At 55.2% G+C, this 21,879-nt stretch overlaps 1 protein-coding gene across 1 annotated transcript in view; it reads right to left on the reverse strand.

The window, feature by feature from the left end:
* The window catches only part of trrap (transformation/transcription domain-associated protein), a 50,114-nt gene that overhangs the window by 20,604 nt on the left and 7,631 nt on the right, over positions 1 to 21,879 (reverse strand). Inside the window, 31 exon segments of the mRNA XM_062475371.1 lie at positions 185 to 331; positions 547 to 726; positions 969 to 1,182; positions 1,996 to 2,117; positions 2,420 to 2,619; positions 3,731 to 3,880; positions 4,747 to 4,875; positions 4,980 to 5,193; positions 6,542 to 6,688; positions 7,149 to 7,259; positions 7,612 to 7,809; positions 7,940 to 8,098; positions 9,021 to 9,227; positions 9,385 to 9,651; positions 11,228 to 11,356; positions 13,435 to 13,633; positions 13,766 to 13,947; positions 14,143 to 14,307; positions 14,397 to 14,516; positions 14,797 to 14,916; positions 15,554 to 15,574; positions 16,731 to 16,799; positions 16,942 to 17,112; positions 17,743 to 17,864; positions 18,014 to 18,110; positions 18,291 to 18,452; positions 18,734 to 18,994; positions 19,183 to 19,380; positions 20,212 to 20,429; positions 20,676 to 20,729; positions 20,732 to 20,874. Of these exon segments, the coding sequence (XP_062331355.1) occupies positions 185 to 331; positions 547 to 726; positions 969 to 1,182; positions 1,996 to 2,117; positions 2,420 to 2,619; positions 3,731 to 3,880; positions 4,747 to 4,875; positions 4,980 to 5,193; positions 6,542 to 6,688; positions 7,149 to 7,259; positions 7,612 to 7,809; positions 7,940 to 8,098; positions 9,021 to 9,227; positions 9,385 to 9,651; positions 11,228 to 11,356; positions 13,435 to 13,633; positions 13,766 to 13,947; positions 14,143 to 14,307; positions 14,397 to 14,516; positions 14,797 to 14,916; positions 15,554 to 15,574; positions 16,731 to 16,799; positions 16,942 to 17,112; positions 17,743 to 17,864; positions 18,014 to 18,110; positions 18,291 to 18,452; positions 18,734 to 18,994; positions 19,183 to 19,380; positions 20,212 to 20,429; positions 20,676 to 20,729; positions 20,732 to 20,874 (4,876 nt within the window).

Here is a 21,879-nt window from a genome sequence, read left to right on the forward strand (position 1 = left end):
GAGGTGCACATATTCAAAGGAAGGCATCCTGACTGCAGCCTGCAATCGAAACAGGTGGCAGAGGAACAACAGGAGGATGAGGAGGAGAAAGGAGAGAGCAAGGAGGGAGGAATGGAGAGCAAGGAGGGATTGGAGAGGAGGGGAGGAGAGGAGAGGAGGGGAGGGGAGGAGAGGAGGAGCTCACCTTGACCTCTCGGAGAGAGTCCAGGAACTTGTCGTGGCGGTTGGTGAGCATGTGCAGCTGGTTCCCAGCGTCTCTCTCCGCCTGCTCCTTGGTCTTGGGCAGTGCCGTCTGGTCTCCCGGCGCCAGCTCGATGTCTATCTCCACATCCTGCACAAAAACTCCAGTCATTACACGTGCTGGAGGGGCTGAAGGCCGGTGGAAAGAGTCCGGAAGTGTGAACAGCATGCCGTGGAAGGCTGCTGATGGGATAATGGGTAGGCCTGAGTGTGCGTCCTCAAATGTCTCCTTTATCTGTGTGTGTGTGTGTGTCTGTGTGTGTGTGTGTCTGTGTGTGTGTGTCTGTGTGTGCGCGCACGCCTCACCTCCTCCTTGGTCTCGCTGTTCTCGCGCTCGCGCGGCTCCTGCTTGATGTGCGTCGCCATGGCGAAGGCGGCGCGGTCGTGGCTGTCGGCCAGGTTGATGACGTGCGTGATGGACGGCAGCATGGAGCCCTGGCAGCTGGTGCCGATGATGCTGTTCCGCTCACACACAGCCAGCAGCAGCTGGAGGACACAGAGAGAGATCAGACGAAGGAAAGGGAACCATTCAATCATAAACAAATTCAAATAAACTTCCGTCAAATCAACCCGCTCCGCCCACCATTCCTAGATAGGTCCTGAATGATTGACAGGGTGTCAACCAATTAGTCACCCACTCACCTCCGTGATCCCATCCCAGGCCGCCCCGCCCGCCCTCCTCACCTCAGTGGGTCAATCCCAGCCTGCCTCGCCCGCCCCCCCCTCACCTCTATACACTGCTTGATCCAGAAGTGGCTGCCCATGGCCTCCCAGTTCTGGGAGCAGCACATGTACAGCAGCCTCTCGTACACGCGGCGCTTCATGGACGTGTCGAACACCTCGAAGAACTTGGCCCTGATGAGGGGCTGGGCACAGCGCAGGCCAGACAGGAAGGCGGGCTCCAGCTTGGACGTGATGTCGCTGCCCGACAGGCTCTCGTCCCTGATTGGACAGGCGGGGGGGGGGGGGGGGGGGTAAACGGGCAAATCAGGACGGTGGAAATCTTCACCTCGCAGCTCTCACAATAAACGAAAGCATGGTCAAAGCGACAGGTATTTCGAAGAACATAATAATAATATACGTGTAAAAAGATTGATGCGTTGAAGACACGTGGCTAGGAGGGTCACACCGGGGCAGAGAGAGATGAGGAAGAAAACAGATGTTGTAAAGCTGTCTCTCTGAGGGAGGGGAGTAGCTGGAAACATCAAACCGTTTCTCCTCACCTTAAACAGCAGTCATAACCAGTGCCATCATTTCTACATCATTCTACTACTTGGGAATGGGCCTCGCGGGTCCTCTTCAAGAGAATAGAGAAGGGGGGGGGGGGGTGTGGCTGTGTAAGAATGCAGGAGGCCACCTCAAACCTGTGGGTGTGTGTGTGTCTCAGTGAGCACAGCATCATGTCTGGCAGTGGACTAAAGAGTTGGGCTCCATTCCAAGGGCAAACTCTTCTTGTTCTCGCCCTCACCTCCCTGCCCTCTCCTCGTCCCACCTGCCTCCCCCTCCTCCCCCCTCCCTTTCTGTTTGGTAAGTGGTACGCTTAGGTCTCCTCTTGTCAAGGCCTCCAGGCAAAAAGCCATTCCTTTTACACTTTATTTCTGTCTACACCTCCTTCACTAAATATTCAATTTCTCTCTAGCTCTGTAACTGTGTGTGTGTGTGTCTGCACTCACTCATTCCCTATCTCTTCTCCCCTCATATAGATGGATAGTGTGTGTCCACACAGCTGGCCGGGTGATTGATGAGGGCGATTACCTGTAGACGTAATTAACGAGGTCCAGGAACTGGGCGTTTAGCTCAAGGTCGTCAGGGAAACGCTTCTCGATGTAGGTCATCATCTTCACCAACAGGATGGACTTCTCTCTCAGGTTAGGCATCTGGTGGAGGTAGAGAGAGAGATGGATAGATAGAGATAGATTGAGAGAGATAGATAGAGACACAGAGGATGTGAAGATGAGAGAGGGAGCAGATTGATTTAGTCCATTTATCTTTAATGCATCAGGAAGTGAGTGGAAGCACCTTTGCTCCTTTCCTCCACCCCTCCAGCCAGCCTCCCTCCCCTGCTCATCCACCCCTCCTCTGCTCCCATCAACCCATCCTCTCCTCCCTAACTCTTCCACCCCCCCCTCCTCTTCTCCCCCCCTCCTGCCGGGGGAGGAATCCGCCTGCATCCTCTCACCTGATTGGCTGCCATGGGGGAGTTGTTCTTCACCCACTCCTCCACGATCTTGACCACGGCGCGCAGGATCTTGGCGTCGGGCGACTTCTCGATGAGCGAGGTGAGGATGACCTGGATGAAGTTCTTCCTCATCTCCATGCTCATGACGGACAGGCGGGTCTTCACCAGGTCCAGGCTCAGCATCACCAGCTCGCTGGTCACTGAGGGCGGGAGAGGTCAGGGGTCAAGGGGCTTGGAACCACATCACTGGGAGTCGATTGCGACATCATGGAACCCCCACCCCCCACACACACACACCCTGCCGGATGTGACCTCATTCTGCACTCTCGTTACGATGACGCTCTGCCATGGTTTTTTACATCCCTATGGATTCGGGTTTTCCCCTCCACAGAGAACACAGTGTCATTAGGAATCAGTCTAAACACCCCATAACGCCTCACACTGGGGTGTTTGAGCGAGTTTGTTTGTGTGTGTGTGTGTCGGGTGTGGACGAACAAGCACAGAAGGTCCAGGGTCTGGCATGCACTGAAAGCCGTCTTTCCCGGTCCTTCACACATGGGACAGCTAATCTTACTGGAAGAATGGCCAGACGACGAGAGGAAACACACGGTCCTGCCCGACAGCACAGTCTCTGCTTTCAAGCTCCAACAGTGGCTGACCTGGTTTGCGGTCTCTCTTCTAAGCAGACACAAGATGCCAGTGTGCGAGCCTCAGCCCGAGGCACTGGCTGGGACAATGCTGGGAGGACACCGGAACTAAGAAACACTCCCCCTGGGACTGGTGTACCTGGCCTGAGTGAGAGTGTGTGTGCGTGAGAAAGATAGTGTGTGTGTGTGTTTGTGTGTGAGTGCGCGCGTGTGTGTGTGTGTGTTTGGAACCCCTAGTGAGACGTGGTATCTGGCTTGTGGATCTGCCTGACCCTCAAAGACATTCACAGGGCTGTAGAGGGCTTTGTAGCGGAGCTGAGATAGGGGGATATCTGAGCTACTGAGTGTGTGGTGGGGGTGTAAACCCTCCCCCTCCAGTCGAAATGTCACCAGGCAAGTTCAGGTACTCACACAGGACAGTGTGTGTAGTGTGGGCAGACAGAACTGGGAGGGCCGGTAACTGGAGTATGTGGAGACCAATGCAGTGACCTCAGTCTCTCTCTCACACACACACGCGCGCGCGCACGCACACACACACACACACACACAAAGAGAAAGCAGGTTACCTGAGCCCAGCCTTACTGGGAACTGGTAAGGTATCTACTGGGAGAGCTGGTGAGGCTGAATCTGTAGGAGGGGAGCGCAGGGGTATGTGTGTGTGTACCTGTGCTGGTCTCTGTGGCTCCAGGGTTGGCCTGCTGAGGGCTCAGATGTTCCCGGACCATCTTCTGGAGCGAGCGCATGAACACGGATATGAGCCGGTCGATGTAGCTGGAGTTATAGCTGCAGGCAGATTTCAGGATCATCAGAGTTCCTGCAAAACACAGAGGGGAGGGGGTGGGGGGGTTGAGTATCACTTTAGTCATGATCCTCACTCTTTTAGTCGAGGACACACGCACACGCACAGCAAGTTTCTATCTGTGGGTGTGGCCATCTGGTTTGTGAGGTGCAGTTGAGCCGCAAGGACACGGGAGAGTCTCTAAATAACAAGAGTTCCTGGTATACTGAGAGGAGGAGAGAGGGAGGAGAGGAGAGAGAAGGGGGAGAGAGAGAAGCATGAGTAATGGCTTCCTCAGTTCATCTCCCCAGAGACAGGGGGGGAGACAAATGTGGAAGGTGTCACCCAGGGCCAGACACATGTATCAATACAGCCTGGATAGGAACTGTACCCTACCGCGCGCACACACACACACACACACCCCTTACAGAACTCTACCCCCCAGGACACAGGACAGGAAGTCAGCCCTATTGACTAGGGCTGTCGTCCTGGGCAGCCCGTATCCAATAGCGTGAGCTCTTCGATGGCCCTCCATTTGTCACCGTGGGCCCAGAGATGCTGCACTTACTTAGACAGAAACATGGAAAAACTGCCATCGCCGTGTAAGTGGAGAGTTTTAGCTTCATGTATTAAAAATAAGCAGATATTTTGATTTTTTTGCTGGGACTGGCATCTGGCTGCATATTTGGAGAAGGGGCGAAAAGGGAGATTGCGTGTATGTGTGTGTGTGTGTGTGTGTGTGTAACAGATCTGGTCCCTAGACGCCCAGGCTCTCTCTGAGAGGCCAGATGCTAGCCCTGTGCTCCAGGCTGGAGACACACTCACAGCCTTGCCGGCTGGACTCAGGGAGCCCCGTGTGTGTTAGTGAAAGTTATTAAGCGTGAGGGGGGAAAGGGTCTCACCAAACAGCTGGGTAGGGTTAGCACTACTGGTGGTCTTCTCGTAGTTGGTGAGGCCCTCGTAGATGACCTTTCCCACGGCAGCATACAGGCACTCCAGCTCCTCGTACTTAGACGCCACGGTGGAAGTACCTGAGAGAGAGAGAGAAACACTTCAGAGGACAGAAATGCTGCCGACATAGAATGGAAGCCTCTGAGTGTGTCAGTCCAGATGTGTGTGTGTCGTCCAAACTCACTGGGCTCAGTGGGGAAGATGCTCATGAGCCTGGACAGCAGGGAGTGGACGGCCCGGAGGACCTTGGTGTTGCTGCAGGTCATGCAGGCGGCGATGCCCCTCTGCAGGGGCTTGAAGTGGGCCAGGATGGCCGGGGACTGGAGCACCGTCAGCAGGAAGCAGAGGATCTCCAGGCCTGTGCAGATGTTGGAGAAGTTGGCCTGGGCTGGCTGCTCCTGGAAGGGGAAGGGAGGGAGGGAGGGTTAGGAAATGATCGAGGTGTGGCAATGGTGAAAAACAGAAGAGGGGAAGAAAGGAGAAAGAGAGAGCTTTGTCACATTAGAAAATACAAACCAAATCAGCATACACAACGCTTCAACAAAACCCGAGAGATTACCAGCAATTACAGAACAATAACCAGAAGCTGTTGTTAAATGTCGTCTAAACAGTCATCGACCCCCCCAGAGCAGCAGGGGGAGGTTCATCTGATAAAGATTAGAGCTAATCTAGACAGATCCCGGGGCTAATCCAGCCTAATAAACAAGGTGACTCATGTGATAAGGCTCTGACCTAACCTGGGGACAATCGATCGGAGTTTCCTGAAACAAAATGGAGCCTGGTCTCAGGAGGATTGGGAGAAGGGTGGGTTGTGTGTGTGTGTGTGTGTGCATTCATTGTTACTCCATGCCCCTTGGTGTGTGTGTGTGTGTGTGTGTGTCTGTACCAGCTCCTTAATCAGTGACAAGGCTGAAGAATGAGATCATACAAAGCAAATCTAATTTAGAGACTTGTTCATTAGACTGGATAAGGCTGTTGGCCAGTCCTGCTCTGTCCCTGGGGAGCGGGGCTCAGAGATTTGGGAAGAAAATAGGTCTGGGGGGGGGGGGGGGGGTGGAGTGGATCAGACGACATTAGAGGGCGTAGGAGAGGAGGAGGAGAGTGGGAGGAGAAGAGGCGGGGTGGGGGGAAGAGGAGAGAAGAGGGTGGGGGGGGTTGCAAAACATTTAAGCTGCAGTCAGACAGACAAGACACGAAGCTCAGCTGAGATAACCTCTGGAGAATGGGATGGAGAGTGGGTGAAAATGAGAGAGAGAGAGTGGGGATTTGAACAGGAGGATAACAGGTGGGAGAGGAGGGCAGTGCAGTCCTGGTGGACTCCGGTTATCTCCCTGCTGTCATTATTTAGTCATTAACTTCCGCGCCGCCTCCAGTCACCGTATTACAGATAAGAGACAAAAGTGCTGGAGCCCAAAACACAGCCAGACGCCATGGCCAGGATGCTGGGCTGAGAGAGAGCGAGTCACCAGAGAGAGCGCCACACGGAGCTCTGGGGGCCACGGCGACACACGACTGGATTGGAGCCGCGGACAGCTTGGAAGAGGAGGGCCTCCCCCAGGACAGCACACACGCACCAGGGGGAACACACCTGGCGTGTGTTCAGTGGTCCTGGAGAGACGAGGCCCAGGGAGATACAGGACCAGGACAGCAGAGCACAGCGGAGCAGAGGAGGAGAGAGAGGAGAGCACAGCGGAGGAGAGGAGGAGGAGAGAGAGGAGAGCACAGCGGAGCAGAGGAGGGACTCACCACGGTCATGAGCAGCTTGTCGAACCACTGCAGTTTGAGCTCCGCCCTGGGCCACATGTCGGGTCTGAGAGCAGTCTTCATCAGGCTCACGCAGCGCCGTGACAACAGCTCTCCTGGGGAGCCGGCCACGCTGGTGCTGTCATTCACCTGGGGGGGAGGGGCCTCATCATCATCACGGTCACCATTTCCACAGCAACATCCTCATCAGCCTGATTGTAACCACCATAACTCCGGTCCCATCACGGTGGTATTAGGTATCCCATGCATGTCCAGGGGTCTCGGTCCTGTGTGTGTGTGTGTGTATGTTAAGATGGCAGACGTCCCAGTGTGTAGGTACAGTCTGGTGACCCCTACAGTCTAGTCAAGGTGACAGCCCCAACACAACCAAGGACAGCTCTGTCACTGCGTGCAGGGGACAGCTGTGTTTGTAACAACCAGAGGTCGCCTGCCCTGCTCAAATCTCTGTGTGTGTGTGTGTGTGTGTGTGTGCGCATGACTGTCAATGGTGTCCTATCTAGACCACTGAGACCAGGTGGTCTGAGGGAGTCGTGTGTGTGTGTGTGTGTGTGTGTGTGTGTGTGTGTGTGTGTGTGTGTGTGTGTGTTACCTGGCAGGCGATCCTGATGAGGAAGTTGACCACGGTGTCAGTGTGTTGTTTCTCTACCGGCTTGGTGAGCAGGGTCTCCGTGCCTGGCATGGACTGACTACGGCCAAACACCTAGACACACACGAACGTTGGTACCATCTTAGAGCATGCACAAACACATTTTATATACCAATACAAATAAGAAAGAGGGATGACAAGTGTGAGAAAAGAGATGGAAGATGTTGTACATGCTGGCTTCACAGACCCATATCAAGTTACTATAACAAACCTCCATTGGGGGGGAGAGCGAGCGGGAGAACAACAAAGAGCCACAGAGAGGGCAAGAGAGAGAGAGATAGAAACAGGGAAAGGGAGGGGGGTCAGAGGGAGGTGGAGAAGGACAGAATCTCCATTGAGAGGTGTATCAGCGGGTTCCGCCCCAGGTCTGCTCTGCCTCCTTTACCGGTGGTTTGGGTGCTGTTACCGTGGACACGGCGCCGGCGGCGGTGCGGAACCTCTTGGCGTCCGGCCCGGGAGTGGCGGCGGCGGAGGAGGAGGAGGCGGACGAGGAGGAGGAAGAGGAGGAGGAGGCAGCGTCCATGGAGAGGCCCCTCTTCACCCCGGCTCCTGTCGCCGGGCAGGAGCCCTCTCCAGAGGGGGCCGGGTCAGATTCAGACTCAGGCTGAGGGGGGAGAGAGTTACCCATCATGTCATGATACCTTACAGTTCTACTGGGAAGCAGTGAGGGGAGGGGGTAGTGATGGAGTGTAGAGTGCACGTGTGTGTGTGCGGGCCCGTCTCAACTCTCTCACCTGCTGGTCCTTGATCCTCTGCAGCTCCCACTTGATGACGACCTCGGCCAGGTCCACGGCCAGCTTCCTCTGCTCGATGGTCACGCTGGGCGTGAAGCCCAGGCGCTGCATGGCGCTGATCATGTGCTGCACCAGGTGGTGCCTGACTGGGTAGTACACCTGTGGGGGGGGCAGGTTACAGAAGAACAACAGCATTACTAGGACGCTCAATTCTGAACCGGCGACCGTTAGCCTCACGATGTACCCAGTCTGACTCTTACGCTTGACGTTTAGGTCCACACAAATTGTCACACATGGGAGAGAGAGAGAGATCAGACTCCAATCTGAAGGCTGTCAGTATAGGCTAGATGATATGAAAGCCGTTCACATCTTCAAAATGGAGAGTAATTACTGCTGATGGCTGACTGGGCCCAGCAGAGGGGACTAGGGCCTGTCCATCACACACACACACAGCTGCCTATCATTTTCCAGTGAGAGTCCCTGGTGTGATTATGCTGATGTGATTAGTATGGATTAGTCATGGAGGCAGAGAGAGCTGCGTGTCAGAGAATGGATGGAAAGGAGCTCATACACACCAATCCACTCTCACTAAATGTCACTTACCAAGGCCAGCCAGGATGATTACGATGAGACAGGTCGTGTGTCTGTTGGCGTGTGTGTGTGTGCGCGCGCGTGCCTATCCGAGGACCAGTGATGAATGACGTGCGTACACATATGGGTTTGGAGGTTTCCGTAGCGGATATGCGGCTGCCTCTAAATATATACTCAGAACGTATGCGTGTGACTGTGAAAGTGTGTGTCAGTGAAAGTGTGTGTCAGTGAAAGTGTGTGTCAGTGAAAGTGTGTGTGTCAGTGAAAGTGTGTGTGTCAGTGAAAGTGTGTGTGTCAGTGAAAGTGTGTGTGTCAGTGAAAGTGTGTGTGTCGGTGAAAGTGTGTGTGTCGGTGAAAGTGTGTGCCTGTGAAAGTGTGTGCCTGTGAAAGTGTGTGCCTGTGAAAGTGTGTGCCTGTGAAAGTGTGTGCCTGTGAAAGTGTGTGCCTGTGAAAGTGTGTGTGTGACTGTGAAGGTTGTGTGCGTGCCCACCCTGAAGTGCTGCACTATGAGGTGCAGTATGTGCACCAGCTGGGGCACGGTGTGGCCCTCCTCCACGATAATCTTGCGGGTCCAGTGGGTCAGCATCTGGTGGCCGTCCTCCATGCGGGCGGGAACGGCCGGCGTCAGGATGGCCATGGCCTGCCGCACGATGGCCCGTGCCTCCATGGTGTGGGCCTTCAGCAGGCTGTGGAAGACCTGGGGGCCACGGGAGGGAGCGCACACACACACACAGACACACACACACACACACAAAGCTCTCGTCAGAAGATCCTTCCTTCCTCGACCCCGTGTGTGAACTTCACCTCAGCTTCTCCACCACCCCACCACCCCTCTTCCTCCTCCTCCTCCTCACCTGCAGGACGATCTTCTTGTGGATGGCGAACTTTGCGATGATGTGCGCGAGGAGGAGGTGCCCGCTGTACTTGCAGGCGGGGTCCACGCAGGCCTTGGGCAGCAGGCAGGGCCAGGCAAAGGTCATGAGGCGCCGCAGCTTGCTGTTGCGGGACTTGTTGTTGTCGTGGATGTGGTGGGGAGCGTGCTCCACCAGCAGGGTGGAGAACTGGAGCAGGTAGATGCGCAGGGAGTCCAGCAGGTCAGCCTGCTTCTCCGGGTCCAGCACCTGGGGAGGGGTTACACATCACAGACGGTCATGGGGAGGGGGAGGGGTTACACATCACAGACGGTCATGGGGAGGGGGAGGGGTTACACATCACAGACGGTCATGGGGAGGGGTTACACATCACAGACGGTCATGGGGAGGGGGAGGGGTTACACATCACAGACGGTCATGGGGGGGGGGAGGGGTTACACATCACAGACGGTCATGGGGGGGGGGAGGGGTTACACATCACAGACGGTCATGGGGGGGGGGAGGGGTTACACATCACAGACGGTCATGGGGAGGGGGAGGGGTTACACATCACAGACGGTCATGGGGGGGGGAGGGGTTACACATCACAGACGGTCATGGGGAGGGGGAGGGGTTACACATCACAGACGGTCATGGGGGGGGGGAGGGGTTACACATCACAGACGGTCATGGGGAGGGGGAGGGGTTACACATCACAGACGGTCATGGGGGGGGGAGGGGTTACACATCACAGACGGTCATGGGGGGGGGGAGGGGTTACACATCACAGACGGTCATGGGGGGGGAGGGGTTACACATCACAGACGGTCATGGGGGGGGGAGGGGTTACACATCACAGACGGTCATGGGGGGGGGGAGGGGTTACACATCACAGACGGTCATGGGGAGGGGTTACACATCACAGACGGTCATGGGGAGGGGTTACACATCACAGACGGTCATGGGGAGGGGGAGGGGTTACACATCACAGACGGTCATGGGGGGGGGGAGGGGTTACACATCACAGACGGTCATGGGGGGGGGGAGGGGTTACACATCACAGACGGTCATGGGGAGGGGTTACACATCACAGACGGTCATGGGGGTGGAGGGGTTACACATCAGACGGTCGGGGAGGGGGGGGGATCTGAGGTCAGCTTGATCCTGTGATCTGATATGTGCGGGTTACCAGTTGATGCGTGTCCTTGTCGTCTTCCCAGGTCTACTATGATGAGAGGGGGGACGGTCTATTTGCCTAGACACTATTCCGTGGAACATGATCCTGACTAAAAACGTTCCGTTTTTTTCTTCTTCTTTGTGTTGTGTGTGTGTGTGTGGGCGGTGTGTGTGAGCTCAGACCATACCGGAACATTCAACACTGCTGGGTGCGCCTAGCCTGTGGTCTCATTTACACTTACGCAAACAAACACTGACCTTTCACTATGGCAACGCTGACATTTACCTCACCCAGAGCAAGACATTATGGTCTGGCCTGATGGATGGAACCCATAATGGGAGGAGAGAGGGACGAGGGAGGTGACGACAAGAGGACAGAAGAGCCGCAGGATGGACGAGGGACAGGAGGATGAGTGAGAGAGAGAATGAGCATGGAGGAAAGGTTGAAGGAGATGGAGAATAAAGGGATGACCAGGGACAGAGTCCTGGTGGAATGATAAGGGGGGGGGGGGGGGGGAAGAGATGGATGTTTGTGTGTGTGAGTATGTGAATGTGTGAGCCTGTCTGAGAGAGCGTGCATGTGTGTATGTGTGTGTGTGTATCTGTATGTGTGAAAGTGTGGGTAGGTGTGTGTGTGTCTATATGTGTGAAAGTGTGTGTAGGTGGTTACCTTGGTGATGAAGACGCTGGTGATGCTCTCGGGGTTGTCCCCCTCAGGGTTGGGGGGGCCCAGGAGCTGCTCCCCCTCCCCCTTCTCAAAGCTGTAGAGGAAGGCTGGGTTCAGGATGTGCTGCAACACCTGGAGGACAGGAAGCAGGAGCAACACAGGGGGTCAGCCGAGGGCACACACACAGACACAAGAGACACTCACAGATACACACACACACACACACACACACACACACTCAGACATCCTGGACACAGGTACTTTAACAGATATGCCCAGGAAACAGCAAACCTAGGGTCTATCAACATTCCTCCTGTCCTCTCTCAGCGAATGAAGAAGCAGCTGCAGGTGACAAGGCAGTCAAAAGAAACAAAGAGCCATGTGCCTCGCCCCGCCCCTCGCCCCGCCCCGTCCCTCGCTCTGCCCCTCGCTGTGAACGCCCCTCTGCAGGAGGGGGGAGAGGCGCGTGGCGGCTGACAGGTGGGCAGATGTATGAGCAGAGAAAGCCTCGCTCTCAGTAAACGACTGCAGTTGCTTCAAATCTCTTAATGAACTCTCAAATGATGGGCCTCGTTAGAGAGACACCGATTCTGCCGCACATACTCCAGCCCTTAACATTAACCAGTAAAACACACACACACACACACACTCACAAGCTCAATCAGTCGTCTGAGCCCATTATTTCCAAAGCTTTGTGATATCAATCAGGGAGACGTTGCCACACATTACTCTAGTGCCGTTGGATGATGAGTGCCCCCCTGCAGCTAGTGTCTGTCTGTGTGTGTGTGCGCGCGTGTGTACGGGTGTCGTTACAGCAGTGTGAGGCTGTTCCACACACCTCCTCAGGAGAGGCCAGACGTATGCTGCACACACAGTGCGTAACACACACACACACACACACAGCTCGTTAGAGGGAGGAGGATGGGGCGGGTGTGGAGGAGTATGGCTCTATTAGATCATTTTTTATCAACTATTGTCTCAGCTATGAGGGACATAGGGAGGAGGGATGAAGGAAAGGGAGGAGGGGCGGAAATAGTGGGAGGAAAGCAGAAGGAGGTGGAAGGGGGCAGGAAAGGAGGGGGGCGGGCGACAAAGAGATGAAAGGAGAATGAGGAGAGCTCAGTAGTTTGCAACACAAACAACATCTATGAATGCAGTTGAACAGAAAACATTGATTTGACTTATCTCTATAAAAAACGATATCATCTATACTGTTTACAGGGATGCAACAGCAGCCAGTTGAGTGTTTCCTCCTCCTCCTCGGTCATGTGAACCTCAGTCCAGGGAAGAGGTCTGGACAGCAGCTATGGCAGACAGCCATGACAGATCCAACCGCACAATACCCAGGGTTGCTGCTGTTCTCTCTCTCTCTCTGTGTCCCTCCCTCCATTTCAATATGTGTCTGTGTCTCTCCATCTCTCCCTCTCTCCCCCCTTCCCTCTCTTCATCGGCATGCCAGGCTAGCTACACACACCTCCCAACGGTGCCAAGATTCCAGGAGAAAGCTTAAGTCAATTATTTAAATGTCAGTGGAGGTAAAACACACGCACACTCTCTACCTCCCACTCTCTGCATGTCTCTCTCACACACACACACACCTGGCATCTGTTCCTCGCCAGAGGAAGACAATTAAGGGGAGAATAACTATGTGAGCAGAATTTGAGAGGAACCCGGAACGTTCCGGTGTTTCAGCAGAGAACACAGACAAAAGGATGACATGAGTGAAATATGACTTCATACTCCCCAACCTTTTCATCTTCTAGCAGCCTCTTTCCAACAGCCCCTCTCCTCGCCCGAGCGAAGGCGACACCAGCGATAAACAAGTGTGTGTGTGTTCCTGAATCTGCAACTTGGTTCTGGCCAGACGGCCCACTGGGGTGTGTGAGAGCAAGCCTCTTCTGTCGACCCGTACATACTCAGTGGAGTTGCTGTCCATGTGTGTGTGTACGTGTGTGTGTGTGTGTGTGTGTGTGTGTAGGGCGCCGGCATGCATCATACAGGCCCCAACACAATATATTTTTTAAGCACATACACACTAAACACAAACACCTGGTCTCTCACACACACACACTTTCTTACAGACCTCCAACAGAAGGAAAAAGGTTGAAACAAAGTCAAAGCCACTTCCAACTAAAAAGCAGGACAAATCAGCCAACATAGGACACACACACACACACAAACAAACACACAGCCTGATCCTCTCGCCTCACCTTGGCCTTGAGCTCGTCGTTGAAGTGCGGGTCGTTGAACTCCACGAAGCGGAAGAAGAGGGCTCGTTTGTGGGCGATGCTGTAGTTCTTGGGGATCTCCTCCTCCATGTAGTCCTTCAGGAAGGTCATGTTGCAGAGGAAGCGGCCGGTGAACGCCCTCAGGAGCTGGAACAGCAGCTCGATCTCAGAGTAGTTACGCCTGGAGGAGAGGAGGAGGTCAGCAACGCAGGAGGGAGGGAGAGCGAGAGAGACAGGGACCGAAAGGGAGGGAGAGAGAGAAACAAGGAAAGAGAGAGCGTGTGTGTGTGTGTGTGTGTCCTCCTCCACTTACTTGCAGTAGCTGAGCAGGCAGAAGGCCAGCAGCTTGGGCTCCTTCCAGTTGGTGGCGGCCATGTTGTCCTTGCGGTGGCGTTCTTGGAAGGCCTCGCTCACCCACACCCTCCTCAGCTGGCTGACCAGAGAGTGCTGCCCGGCCAGCCAGCCCTCCTCGTTCTTCACGATGATACTGATGATCTGAGACCAGACACGGGTTACTCAGACACTGGTCGTCTGAAGGCCACGGCTGGGGCCGGAGCTTCTCAACAACTTTCATTTTGCGCTCCACTCAGACTCAGAGACAAGACAGTGACACCGTGAGCTAGCAGCAGCGTTAAGTGTGTGTGTCTGGTCTCTGTGTGTGTGTGTGTGTGTGTGTATGTGTGTGTTCACCTTGATGGCCTGGAACTGCAGGTCCAGCCTGGCGGTGGAGGTGGAGGGGGAGCCGGGCCGCACGGTGGCTGCAGTACTGGTGGGCACCAGCAGGGGGACGAAGCGGCTGGGGTTGGAGGCCAGCACGTCCCTCAGGGGCTTGGCGTCCTTGTGCTTCAGGAAGCTCTGCAGGGAGGAGGGGGGGGATATCACTCTGCTGCATGTGCATGGAGAACGACATCCGAATCCAAATGTCATCTTCGAGATGTTGTCACCATGAACATGCGGCTCCACTGGGGGTCGTTGAGCGTGGCCTCCATCATGAACAGCTCCACGGTCTGGGAGGGGTGGCGGGTCAGGAACTTGATCAGGGGCTCCCGGAACGGACTGCCGGCCTGGGGGGGGGACGGAGGAGAGGATCGACCCCGTTAAGACACGCAGACACACACTGGGGCTGCTCGGTGAAGGCCCAGGCCAAGGCCCAAATCCTAATATTGAGATCGCCGTTATGTTACACGACTACCCGTCGACTTTGGCATTGACATAGGAAGCCAAAATTATAACTGAACATAAAACGTCGTTCAATCATCCATCCCTAACGCACATACACGTCTGTGTATACACACGGGCAAAAGAAACACATGTACACACACACACACGCCAAGCAGACTGTACCTCTATGAGCATGGCCCTCTCTGTCTTCATGACCACTTCCAGCAGGGGTTTGACCAGGGTCTGAGGGGCGGCCGGGATCAGGTGGAACAGGTTGATGATGGCTGAACATATCTTCATCTCCTGGAGAGGGTGAAAGCGAGAGCGAGAGAGATAAAAAGAGCATGTTAACCTCACTTGAGCCTCCTGGACCAGGACCTACATAAACAGACAGGCCAGCACTGTGAGGAGACAGGAGTAGGTCCCTGCTGGATTCAGAGGTCACATCTGGGCTATTCCTGGGATGTATAGGGGAGCCAGGATGAAGGGAGTCACATCTAGGCTATCATCTAGTTACAGGGCAGTTGTCCTTTCACTGAAAGAACTTTTATCTAGCAGAACCGTACAGTTGACTGCTCCCTCATCCAGCAACCCTGCTTCTAAACAGTGTTGAAGCCTGCTGCCTCAGTACAGTGGGAAACTAACATAGTAACATGTTATCTACACACATCTATGTGATGGAGTTAGATGGCAGAAGGCGTGTGATTATGGTGAGAAGGAACCACCGGGTTAGACTGGGTTAGAGTGGCTCTAAGGCCACTGGAGCGACACACGGAATACGAACACGGAACACACAAGACACAGAAGAATGACAGGGTGACTCCACCACCAACCACCACTACTGCTACCACCACCACCACAACGGTTCAACTACGGTTCAACCACAACAGCAGTGATGTAGCGTCACCGCTAGGGGGCGCCACCCCAGGCCCAGTCTCACCTCCACGCCCTCCAATGCAGGCTGTGCCGGAAACGGGAAACAACGGGGACAGAGTCAGCAAAGCAGCGTGTATGTGAGTCAGGTGTGTGTGTGAGTCAGGTGTGTGTGTGTGAGTCAGGTGTGTGTGTGTGAGTCAGGTGTGTGTATGTGTGTGTGTGAGTCAGGTGTGTGTGTGAGTCAGGTGTGTGTGAGTCAGGTGTGTGTATGTGTGTGTGTGAGTCAGGTGTGTGTGTGTCAGGTGTGTGTAAGATGAACAGGTGGGTGCGAAGGTTACTGTGACGTTTCAAATGGCACAGTTAAAAATAAAGACTCATGGGTTTGACATTTGCTTCAGTGAGAGGGGGGGGGCTCGGGTTTGGGGAAAGGAAAACTGCCTCCGTTTCCCCAGGATCAAAACCGAGCCGGGGGTCTGCCTGCCCTATAACTTCCCTCCATCTCCATCTCCGCCCACCCCCCCCAAGTCAGTCACTCCTCCTCCAACCCCATCTCTTCTCCCCCGTGACCCTACCCCCATCCCTTCTTTCCATCCACCCTTCTACCTCCCCCTCCCTCCTCGCCTCCCTCCCCCCTCAGCCAATGACCCGGTGACCCTGCTCTCATTGTCGTCCCAGGACCCGGCTGTCACTGTGCTCTGGGGGGGGGGGGGGGGGGGGGGCAGGAACAGAGGGGTCCAATTTACATCTCATTAGCTCCCTGCGTCTGAGCAGAGAAGAAAGGTTGGGGGAGGAAAAGAATGGAGGCTATTTCAGTGGGAGGGAAGGAGGGCCGGGCCGGGCCGGGCAGGCGGGCGGCCTCACCTTTTCCCTCCCGTCTACCAAGGTTATCTGTCCGGGAGATAACAGGGGAGGCAGCGCCGCGACAACCAGGCGCCTAATTAATCATTGATTGTAATATGGCCACTCTTCTCATCTAGGAGAGGCCACAACGCTGTGGGGGGGGGGGGGGGGGGGGGGCTGGAGACTTTGTGTTGTGGGTAGGTGTTGTGTGTGTGTTGGGGGAAGGTGTGTGTGTACAGGGGATACTCTGCCCCCTCTTCAGGGCTCCTGAGGTGTCAGTGGGTACAGTGTGATAGCTTAGATGTGCACAGAGCACTTTACACCCTAGTGCCAGCAGACAGTTCTATTGACCGAGCTCTCTCTGCGCGTGTGTGTGTGTGTGTTTGTGTGTGTATACTCACACTGCCATCGCTACGCTGGCCTCCTTTGTGGGTTATCACTACAACCTCCATCCACTTCCTCAGGTGTTGCTGAGAAAGAGAGAGAGAGAGACACAGAGAAAGAAAGACTGAGTGAGTTGCTTCTTTCAGAGCCACCTTCTCAGCGCCAGCGGTCAACATCAGATAAGGACCACAGACAGCCCTGTGTGTCTGTCCCCCCGGTCAACCTCACCATCATCTGGTCACAGAACTTGTCGTTGAAGGAGTTGGGGAAGAGGCGCGTGACAGAGGTGAGCCTGTTGACCACGTTGAGCGTCAGGCTGCGGTAGTCGCCCAGCATCATCAGCAGGGGGCGCATGTGGGTGTGGATCTGGTCCACCTCGATGGTGGCCCCTTCCAGGAACTGAGAGACACACACACACACACACACACACATCAGTTCCTCCATACCAACCAAATGTGCAGAAAGTGTGCGTCCCCCACTTATTCTACAATGATGACATCAGGGGTGGAGGATTCTACATCTGCACGTCTTCAGGGCTCCGGGGCGGCGAGCCTGAAGGGCTGGGCCGAGGCCGAGGGGCCTCTGCAATTAGGACACGCGCACGTACAAGAAGGGATGATGCATGGCCGCCACATTCATTTTCCTCTCAGCTCGGCGAACAAACACTCCATCCTGTATCGATCTCCGGCTGGCAACGCTCATTAGTGTTAGCCCGGCCGAGAAGAAAAGATGAGGGGGGGAGGAGAGGTGGAGAAATGGGGCGGGAGACCGCGGCGCAGAGGGGCAGATTGGAGGAGAGGAAGGACACGGAGGAATGAAGCCCCGGCGGAGAGGGAGAGGTTACTGTGGAGAAAATGGATGGAGGGGAGTCTACCGAAATAGGAGAAAGTTGTTATAAGAACTGAGGGATGAGAAGAAAAGGGAAATAAAACAGGGATGTGAAGAGGACAAAGCCCTAAAGGAGACACGACGAGAGGGAGGGCGTGTATGTTGGTGTGTGTGTGTGTGTGTGTGTGTGTGTATACAGACCTTCCTCATGCATGCCTCCCCGGCCTCCTGCAGTTCACTGTTGGTGGAGTTGAGGGCTTTGAACAGAGCAGCAATGATCTTCTCCCTCGACTGGGGAAGGTAGTTACAGGCTGCCAGGGCATCTTCACACACACACACACACACACACACGGGACACTTCAGTGTCTACTCCAAATGAGTTTGGAGGAGGTCCCATGATTTGCAGTCCCATGAGTGGGCTTGGTTGTAGTCTAGTGAATAGGGGTGGGAACTACATGTCCCATGTACTCACTGAGGGCAGCGATGCGCAGGGGCACCAGGGAGGGCAGGCTCTTGTAGCAGGGCAGCTTCATCAGAGCAGCGTCCTCTGCCTCACACAGGTTCAGCAGCTGAGCACAAGCATGGTCAGAGAACAGCACACACTTCTACACACTGCAGCAAGACCAACCATCCACATGGACAACCACCTAAAGCTGCTTCCAAAACGCTTGATATATTTTCCCATCTCCCTATAGCATCTTCAGTATGCTACAGGGATACGACAGCACACCATCTCCCTGCCCTCTCACCTCCGTGTAGAAGACCTTGTGCTCCATGACGCTGAGGTCCATGGTGAAGAGGCGAGGCTGCAGCGTGGTGCAGAAGGTGTTGCCCTCCATCAGGCCGATCTGGGCGTTGGCCGGCTGGTGGCGCAGCAGGTGCTTCTTGGGGGGCACCATGTCTTGTAACACCTGAGGAGGACAGCGGCTGTGAGGGACGCGGCATGACCCTCAGCCTGCTCCAGAAGACCACCACCTCCTGACAACTCAGACATCCTTCAGAACGTACAGAGAAGGAGTCTGTTCAAGACTCTACGCTACGGTGTCCCATGAGGGCCCCCTGAAGATCCTTGCTTGTGCCCCTGATCAAGCCAGCTGGTAACCCCTGACGACCCCCACTATTGCCCCTGACGACCCCCCTCCCGCGCGCCCCCCCCCCCCCCCCCCCTGCAGTCCTGTCCCCCTACGCCCACCTCCTTGTGGGGCTCCATGATGATGGTGACGCTCTTCCCGGTGACCTGGGCCAGCACCTGCAGGGAGTGCATGGCCTGCTTGCGGACGGTGGAGTTGGGGGAGGTGACCTCGCGCACCAGGTCGTGGGTCACCATGTGGAAGGACTTGTCCTGGGCGGCCAGCAGCTCCTCGCTGCGCTCCTCCTCCTTCAGGGGCGTGGCGCAGCGCACCAGCAGCTGCTCCAGCGTGGTTTTCGCCATGGCGACCGCTCCGTTGGACACCTGGAGGGGGGGGGAGGAGATGGGGGGGGGACAGTTTTGGTGGGTGGAGAACATGCCATGGTATGAGAAATGCGCACACACACACACACGACACACGAGAAAACAAATATGAGAATGTTGGTTGTTCTTTAGAATCTATTGCTCCACCATCGGATCCAGGAGCAGGACGTGGAGAGAAGGTCCACTACCTCTCCTGTGAGGTCCATCATGACGAAAAGAAGGGCCTTGAGGAAGGTCAGCTGGTTCTGCAGCACCCAGATGAGCGGCAGGCGCTCCATGAGGAACTTGATGGAGACCACGCCCCCCAGCTTGGCGTACCACGCCTGCTCGTAGCAGCACGCGCACAGGCGCTCCACGATGTAGGAGAAGAGAGGGAGCTGGCAGGCCTGGGGGGGGGGGGGGGGGGGGGGCAATGAGAAAGTGTCATCAGAAAGCTTTCACAGACATTGCCCCAACTTAAATGAATGTCCTCCATTTACTTCAACAGGACATTGAAGGTCTTACAAACCTTTCGAAACTTTCCTAAATTGCTGAGCTATAGAAGGCCAGGAAGGTAATCGATCAATGTGGAAAATTTGCACATAGATAGTCTGTAAACTGTGTCTTTATTTCACCTTTATTTTATTGTGTCTTGGTAGCGTAAACACTGCAGTCTTGTAGCGATGCCATGTCCTATTGAATACAGTGGCTGCACCCATCCCTCATATCCTTCCCAATATCTCTCCCCTCCACCCAGTCTCTCTCCCCCCTCCCCCAGTCTCTCTCCCCCCACCACCCAGTCTCTCTCCCCCCTCCAGTCTCTCTCCCCCCTCCACCCAGTCTCTCTCTCCCCCAGTCTCTCTCCCCCCCTCCACCCAGTCTCGCTCTCCCCCAGTCTCTCTCTCCCCCAGTCTCTCTCTCCCCCAGTCTCTCTCTCCCCCCAGTCTCTCTCTCCCCCAGTCTCTCTCTCCCCCAGTCTCTCTCTCCCCCAGTCTCTCTCTCCCCCAGTCTCTCTCCCCTCCAGCCAGTCTCTCCCCCCTCCACCCAGTCTCTCTCCCCCCTCCACCCAGTCTCTCTCCCCCCTCTACCCAGTCTCTCTCCCCCCTCTACCCAGTCTCTCTCTCCCCCAGTCTCTCTCTCCCCCAGTCTCTCTCTCCCCCAGTCTCTCTCTCCCCCAGTCTCTCTCTCCCCCAGTCTCTCTCTCCCCCAGTCTCTCTCTCCCCCAGTCTCTCTCTCACCCTCTCCTTGGAGCCCAGGATGATGCTGGCCACGTCGAAGATGACCGCCAGGGCCACCTCTCCGATCTTGCACAGCTCCTTCTCCTCGTAGGCCATGCAGATAGCGATGGCGTCGATCAGGACCAGTGGGTCCATGCCCTTGGAGCCGTTTTCCTCGCTGTGGAACATGGCAGTGCTTGGTTGGCTGCCCAGCTGGTAGCACGGCAACAGGAACGGACCTGGGGGTGGAGCGGAAGGAGGGAGGGACAGAGAAAGAGAAAATGCTACATTTTGTGTATTTTATTTCACTGCACATTGTTGGGGAAAGCCTGGAAAAATCACTTAATTACCAAGAACTTATGTGCATGTGACAAACTTGAAGGCAATATCAGGAGTGTGCAAAAAAAAAAAAAAGAAAAAGGGGGTTGGCGATCCAAAGAGAAGAGAGCTGAAGAAAAGAGTAGCAGATGTGTGGTGTGCCTTACCACACTGCTGGGCCACGGCCACCATGGTGTAGTGGCGGATGAGGCTGGCCACGAAGGCAGCGCGCTGGGCCGCAGGTCCTTGATGACGGCCGACATGAAGGCCCCAGTCAGCGCCTGCTCAAACGTCCTCCTGGCCGGCGTGTCCTGGGCCTTGTAGCGGTGCGAGATGATCACACTGGGGATCCACTTGTCAGTGAAACTGCGTCACCACACACACACACACACAGAGAGAAGAACAGGCAAACGAGAAAATTAGCATTCTGTGACATTAAAACAGTCATTAATCATGCCTGGGACAGATGAGCCTGGTGTTGTCTTTGGTTGGGGTCTGAAGTGGTAACTGACAGTTGGAAATATCTTGTTTCCTGTGGCGCCGCTTTGGAAGGGTAGAGTGGAGAGAGACACCTAGCCTTTGTGGTGGCCTGCCTACTCCCTTGTATCTGCCTGCCAGCCTGCCTGCCTGCCAGCCTGCCTGCCAGCCTGCCTGCCAGCCTGCCTGTCTGTCTGTCTCCATCTCCCCATCCTCCATGCATGGCTCACGGGAGGCTCACAGAGGGCTGATCAGCGTGTGGTGTGGGAGAGCTCCATGCTTCAGCTTGGTTTTATAATGCCACCTGACAGGCCCAGCCCTGATGGATCACACCATGCCATTATCGCAAGAGAAGAGGGGCAGGGTTGTTGTGGAGAAAAGGAGGGCAATTAGGTATAGAACGAAAGAGGGGGAGGGGGGGGGGGTGATGAGGGCTAGAGAGGAAGGCTGTGTGGATGAGAGGAGAGGTGGGAGAGAAGGGTGGTATGGAGTTGGGTAGATGTGGGGTTCACACAGAGGAGGGATGTGTGTCTGGACGACTCAGGCAGGCTGACACTTTCTTGGTACTCTATTCTCCTGGCATTTGGCAACATCAAGCAACGTTCACCTTCCCTGCCAAGCCCTATCCATGTGTGACCCACCAGACAAGCCCTATCCCTGTGTGACCCACCAGACAAGGAGAGAACGCAAGAGAGCGGGTGTGAAAGAGAACAAAGAAAAAGACTAAAAGTAGAGATTACGATGAAGAATGACAGAGAACAAGACAATAAAAGAAGAGAGAGAGCGAGAGAGAGCGAGAGAAAGGGGAGGGAAAAGAGTTGAAGCTGACAGAGAGGGTGGAAAAACACAAACCAGAGAGGTCTTCATGAATCAAGATGTCTGACAGGATCGGGC

Source organism: Osmerus eperlanus, chromosome 12, assembly GCF_963692335.1.
Source record: "Osmerus eperlanus chromosome 12, fOsmEpe2.1, whole genome shotgun sequence".
Lineage (NCBI taxonomy): Eukaryota > Metazoa > Chordata > Actinopteri > Osmeriformes > Osmeridae > Osmerus > Osmerus eperlanus.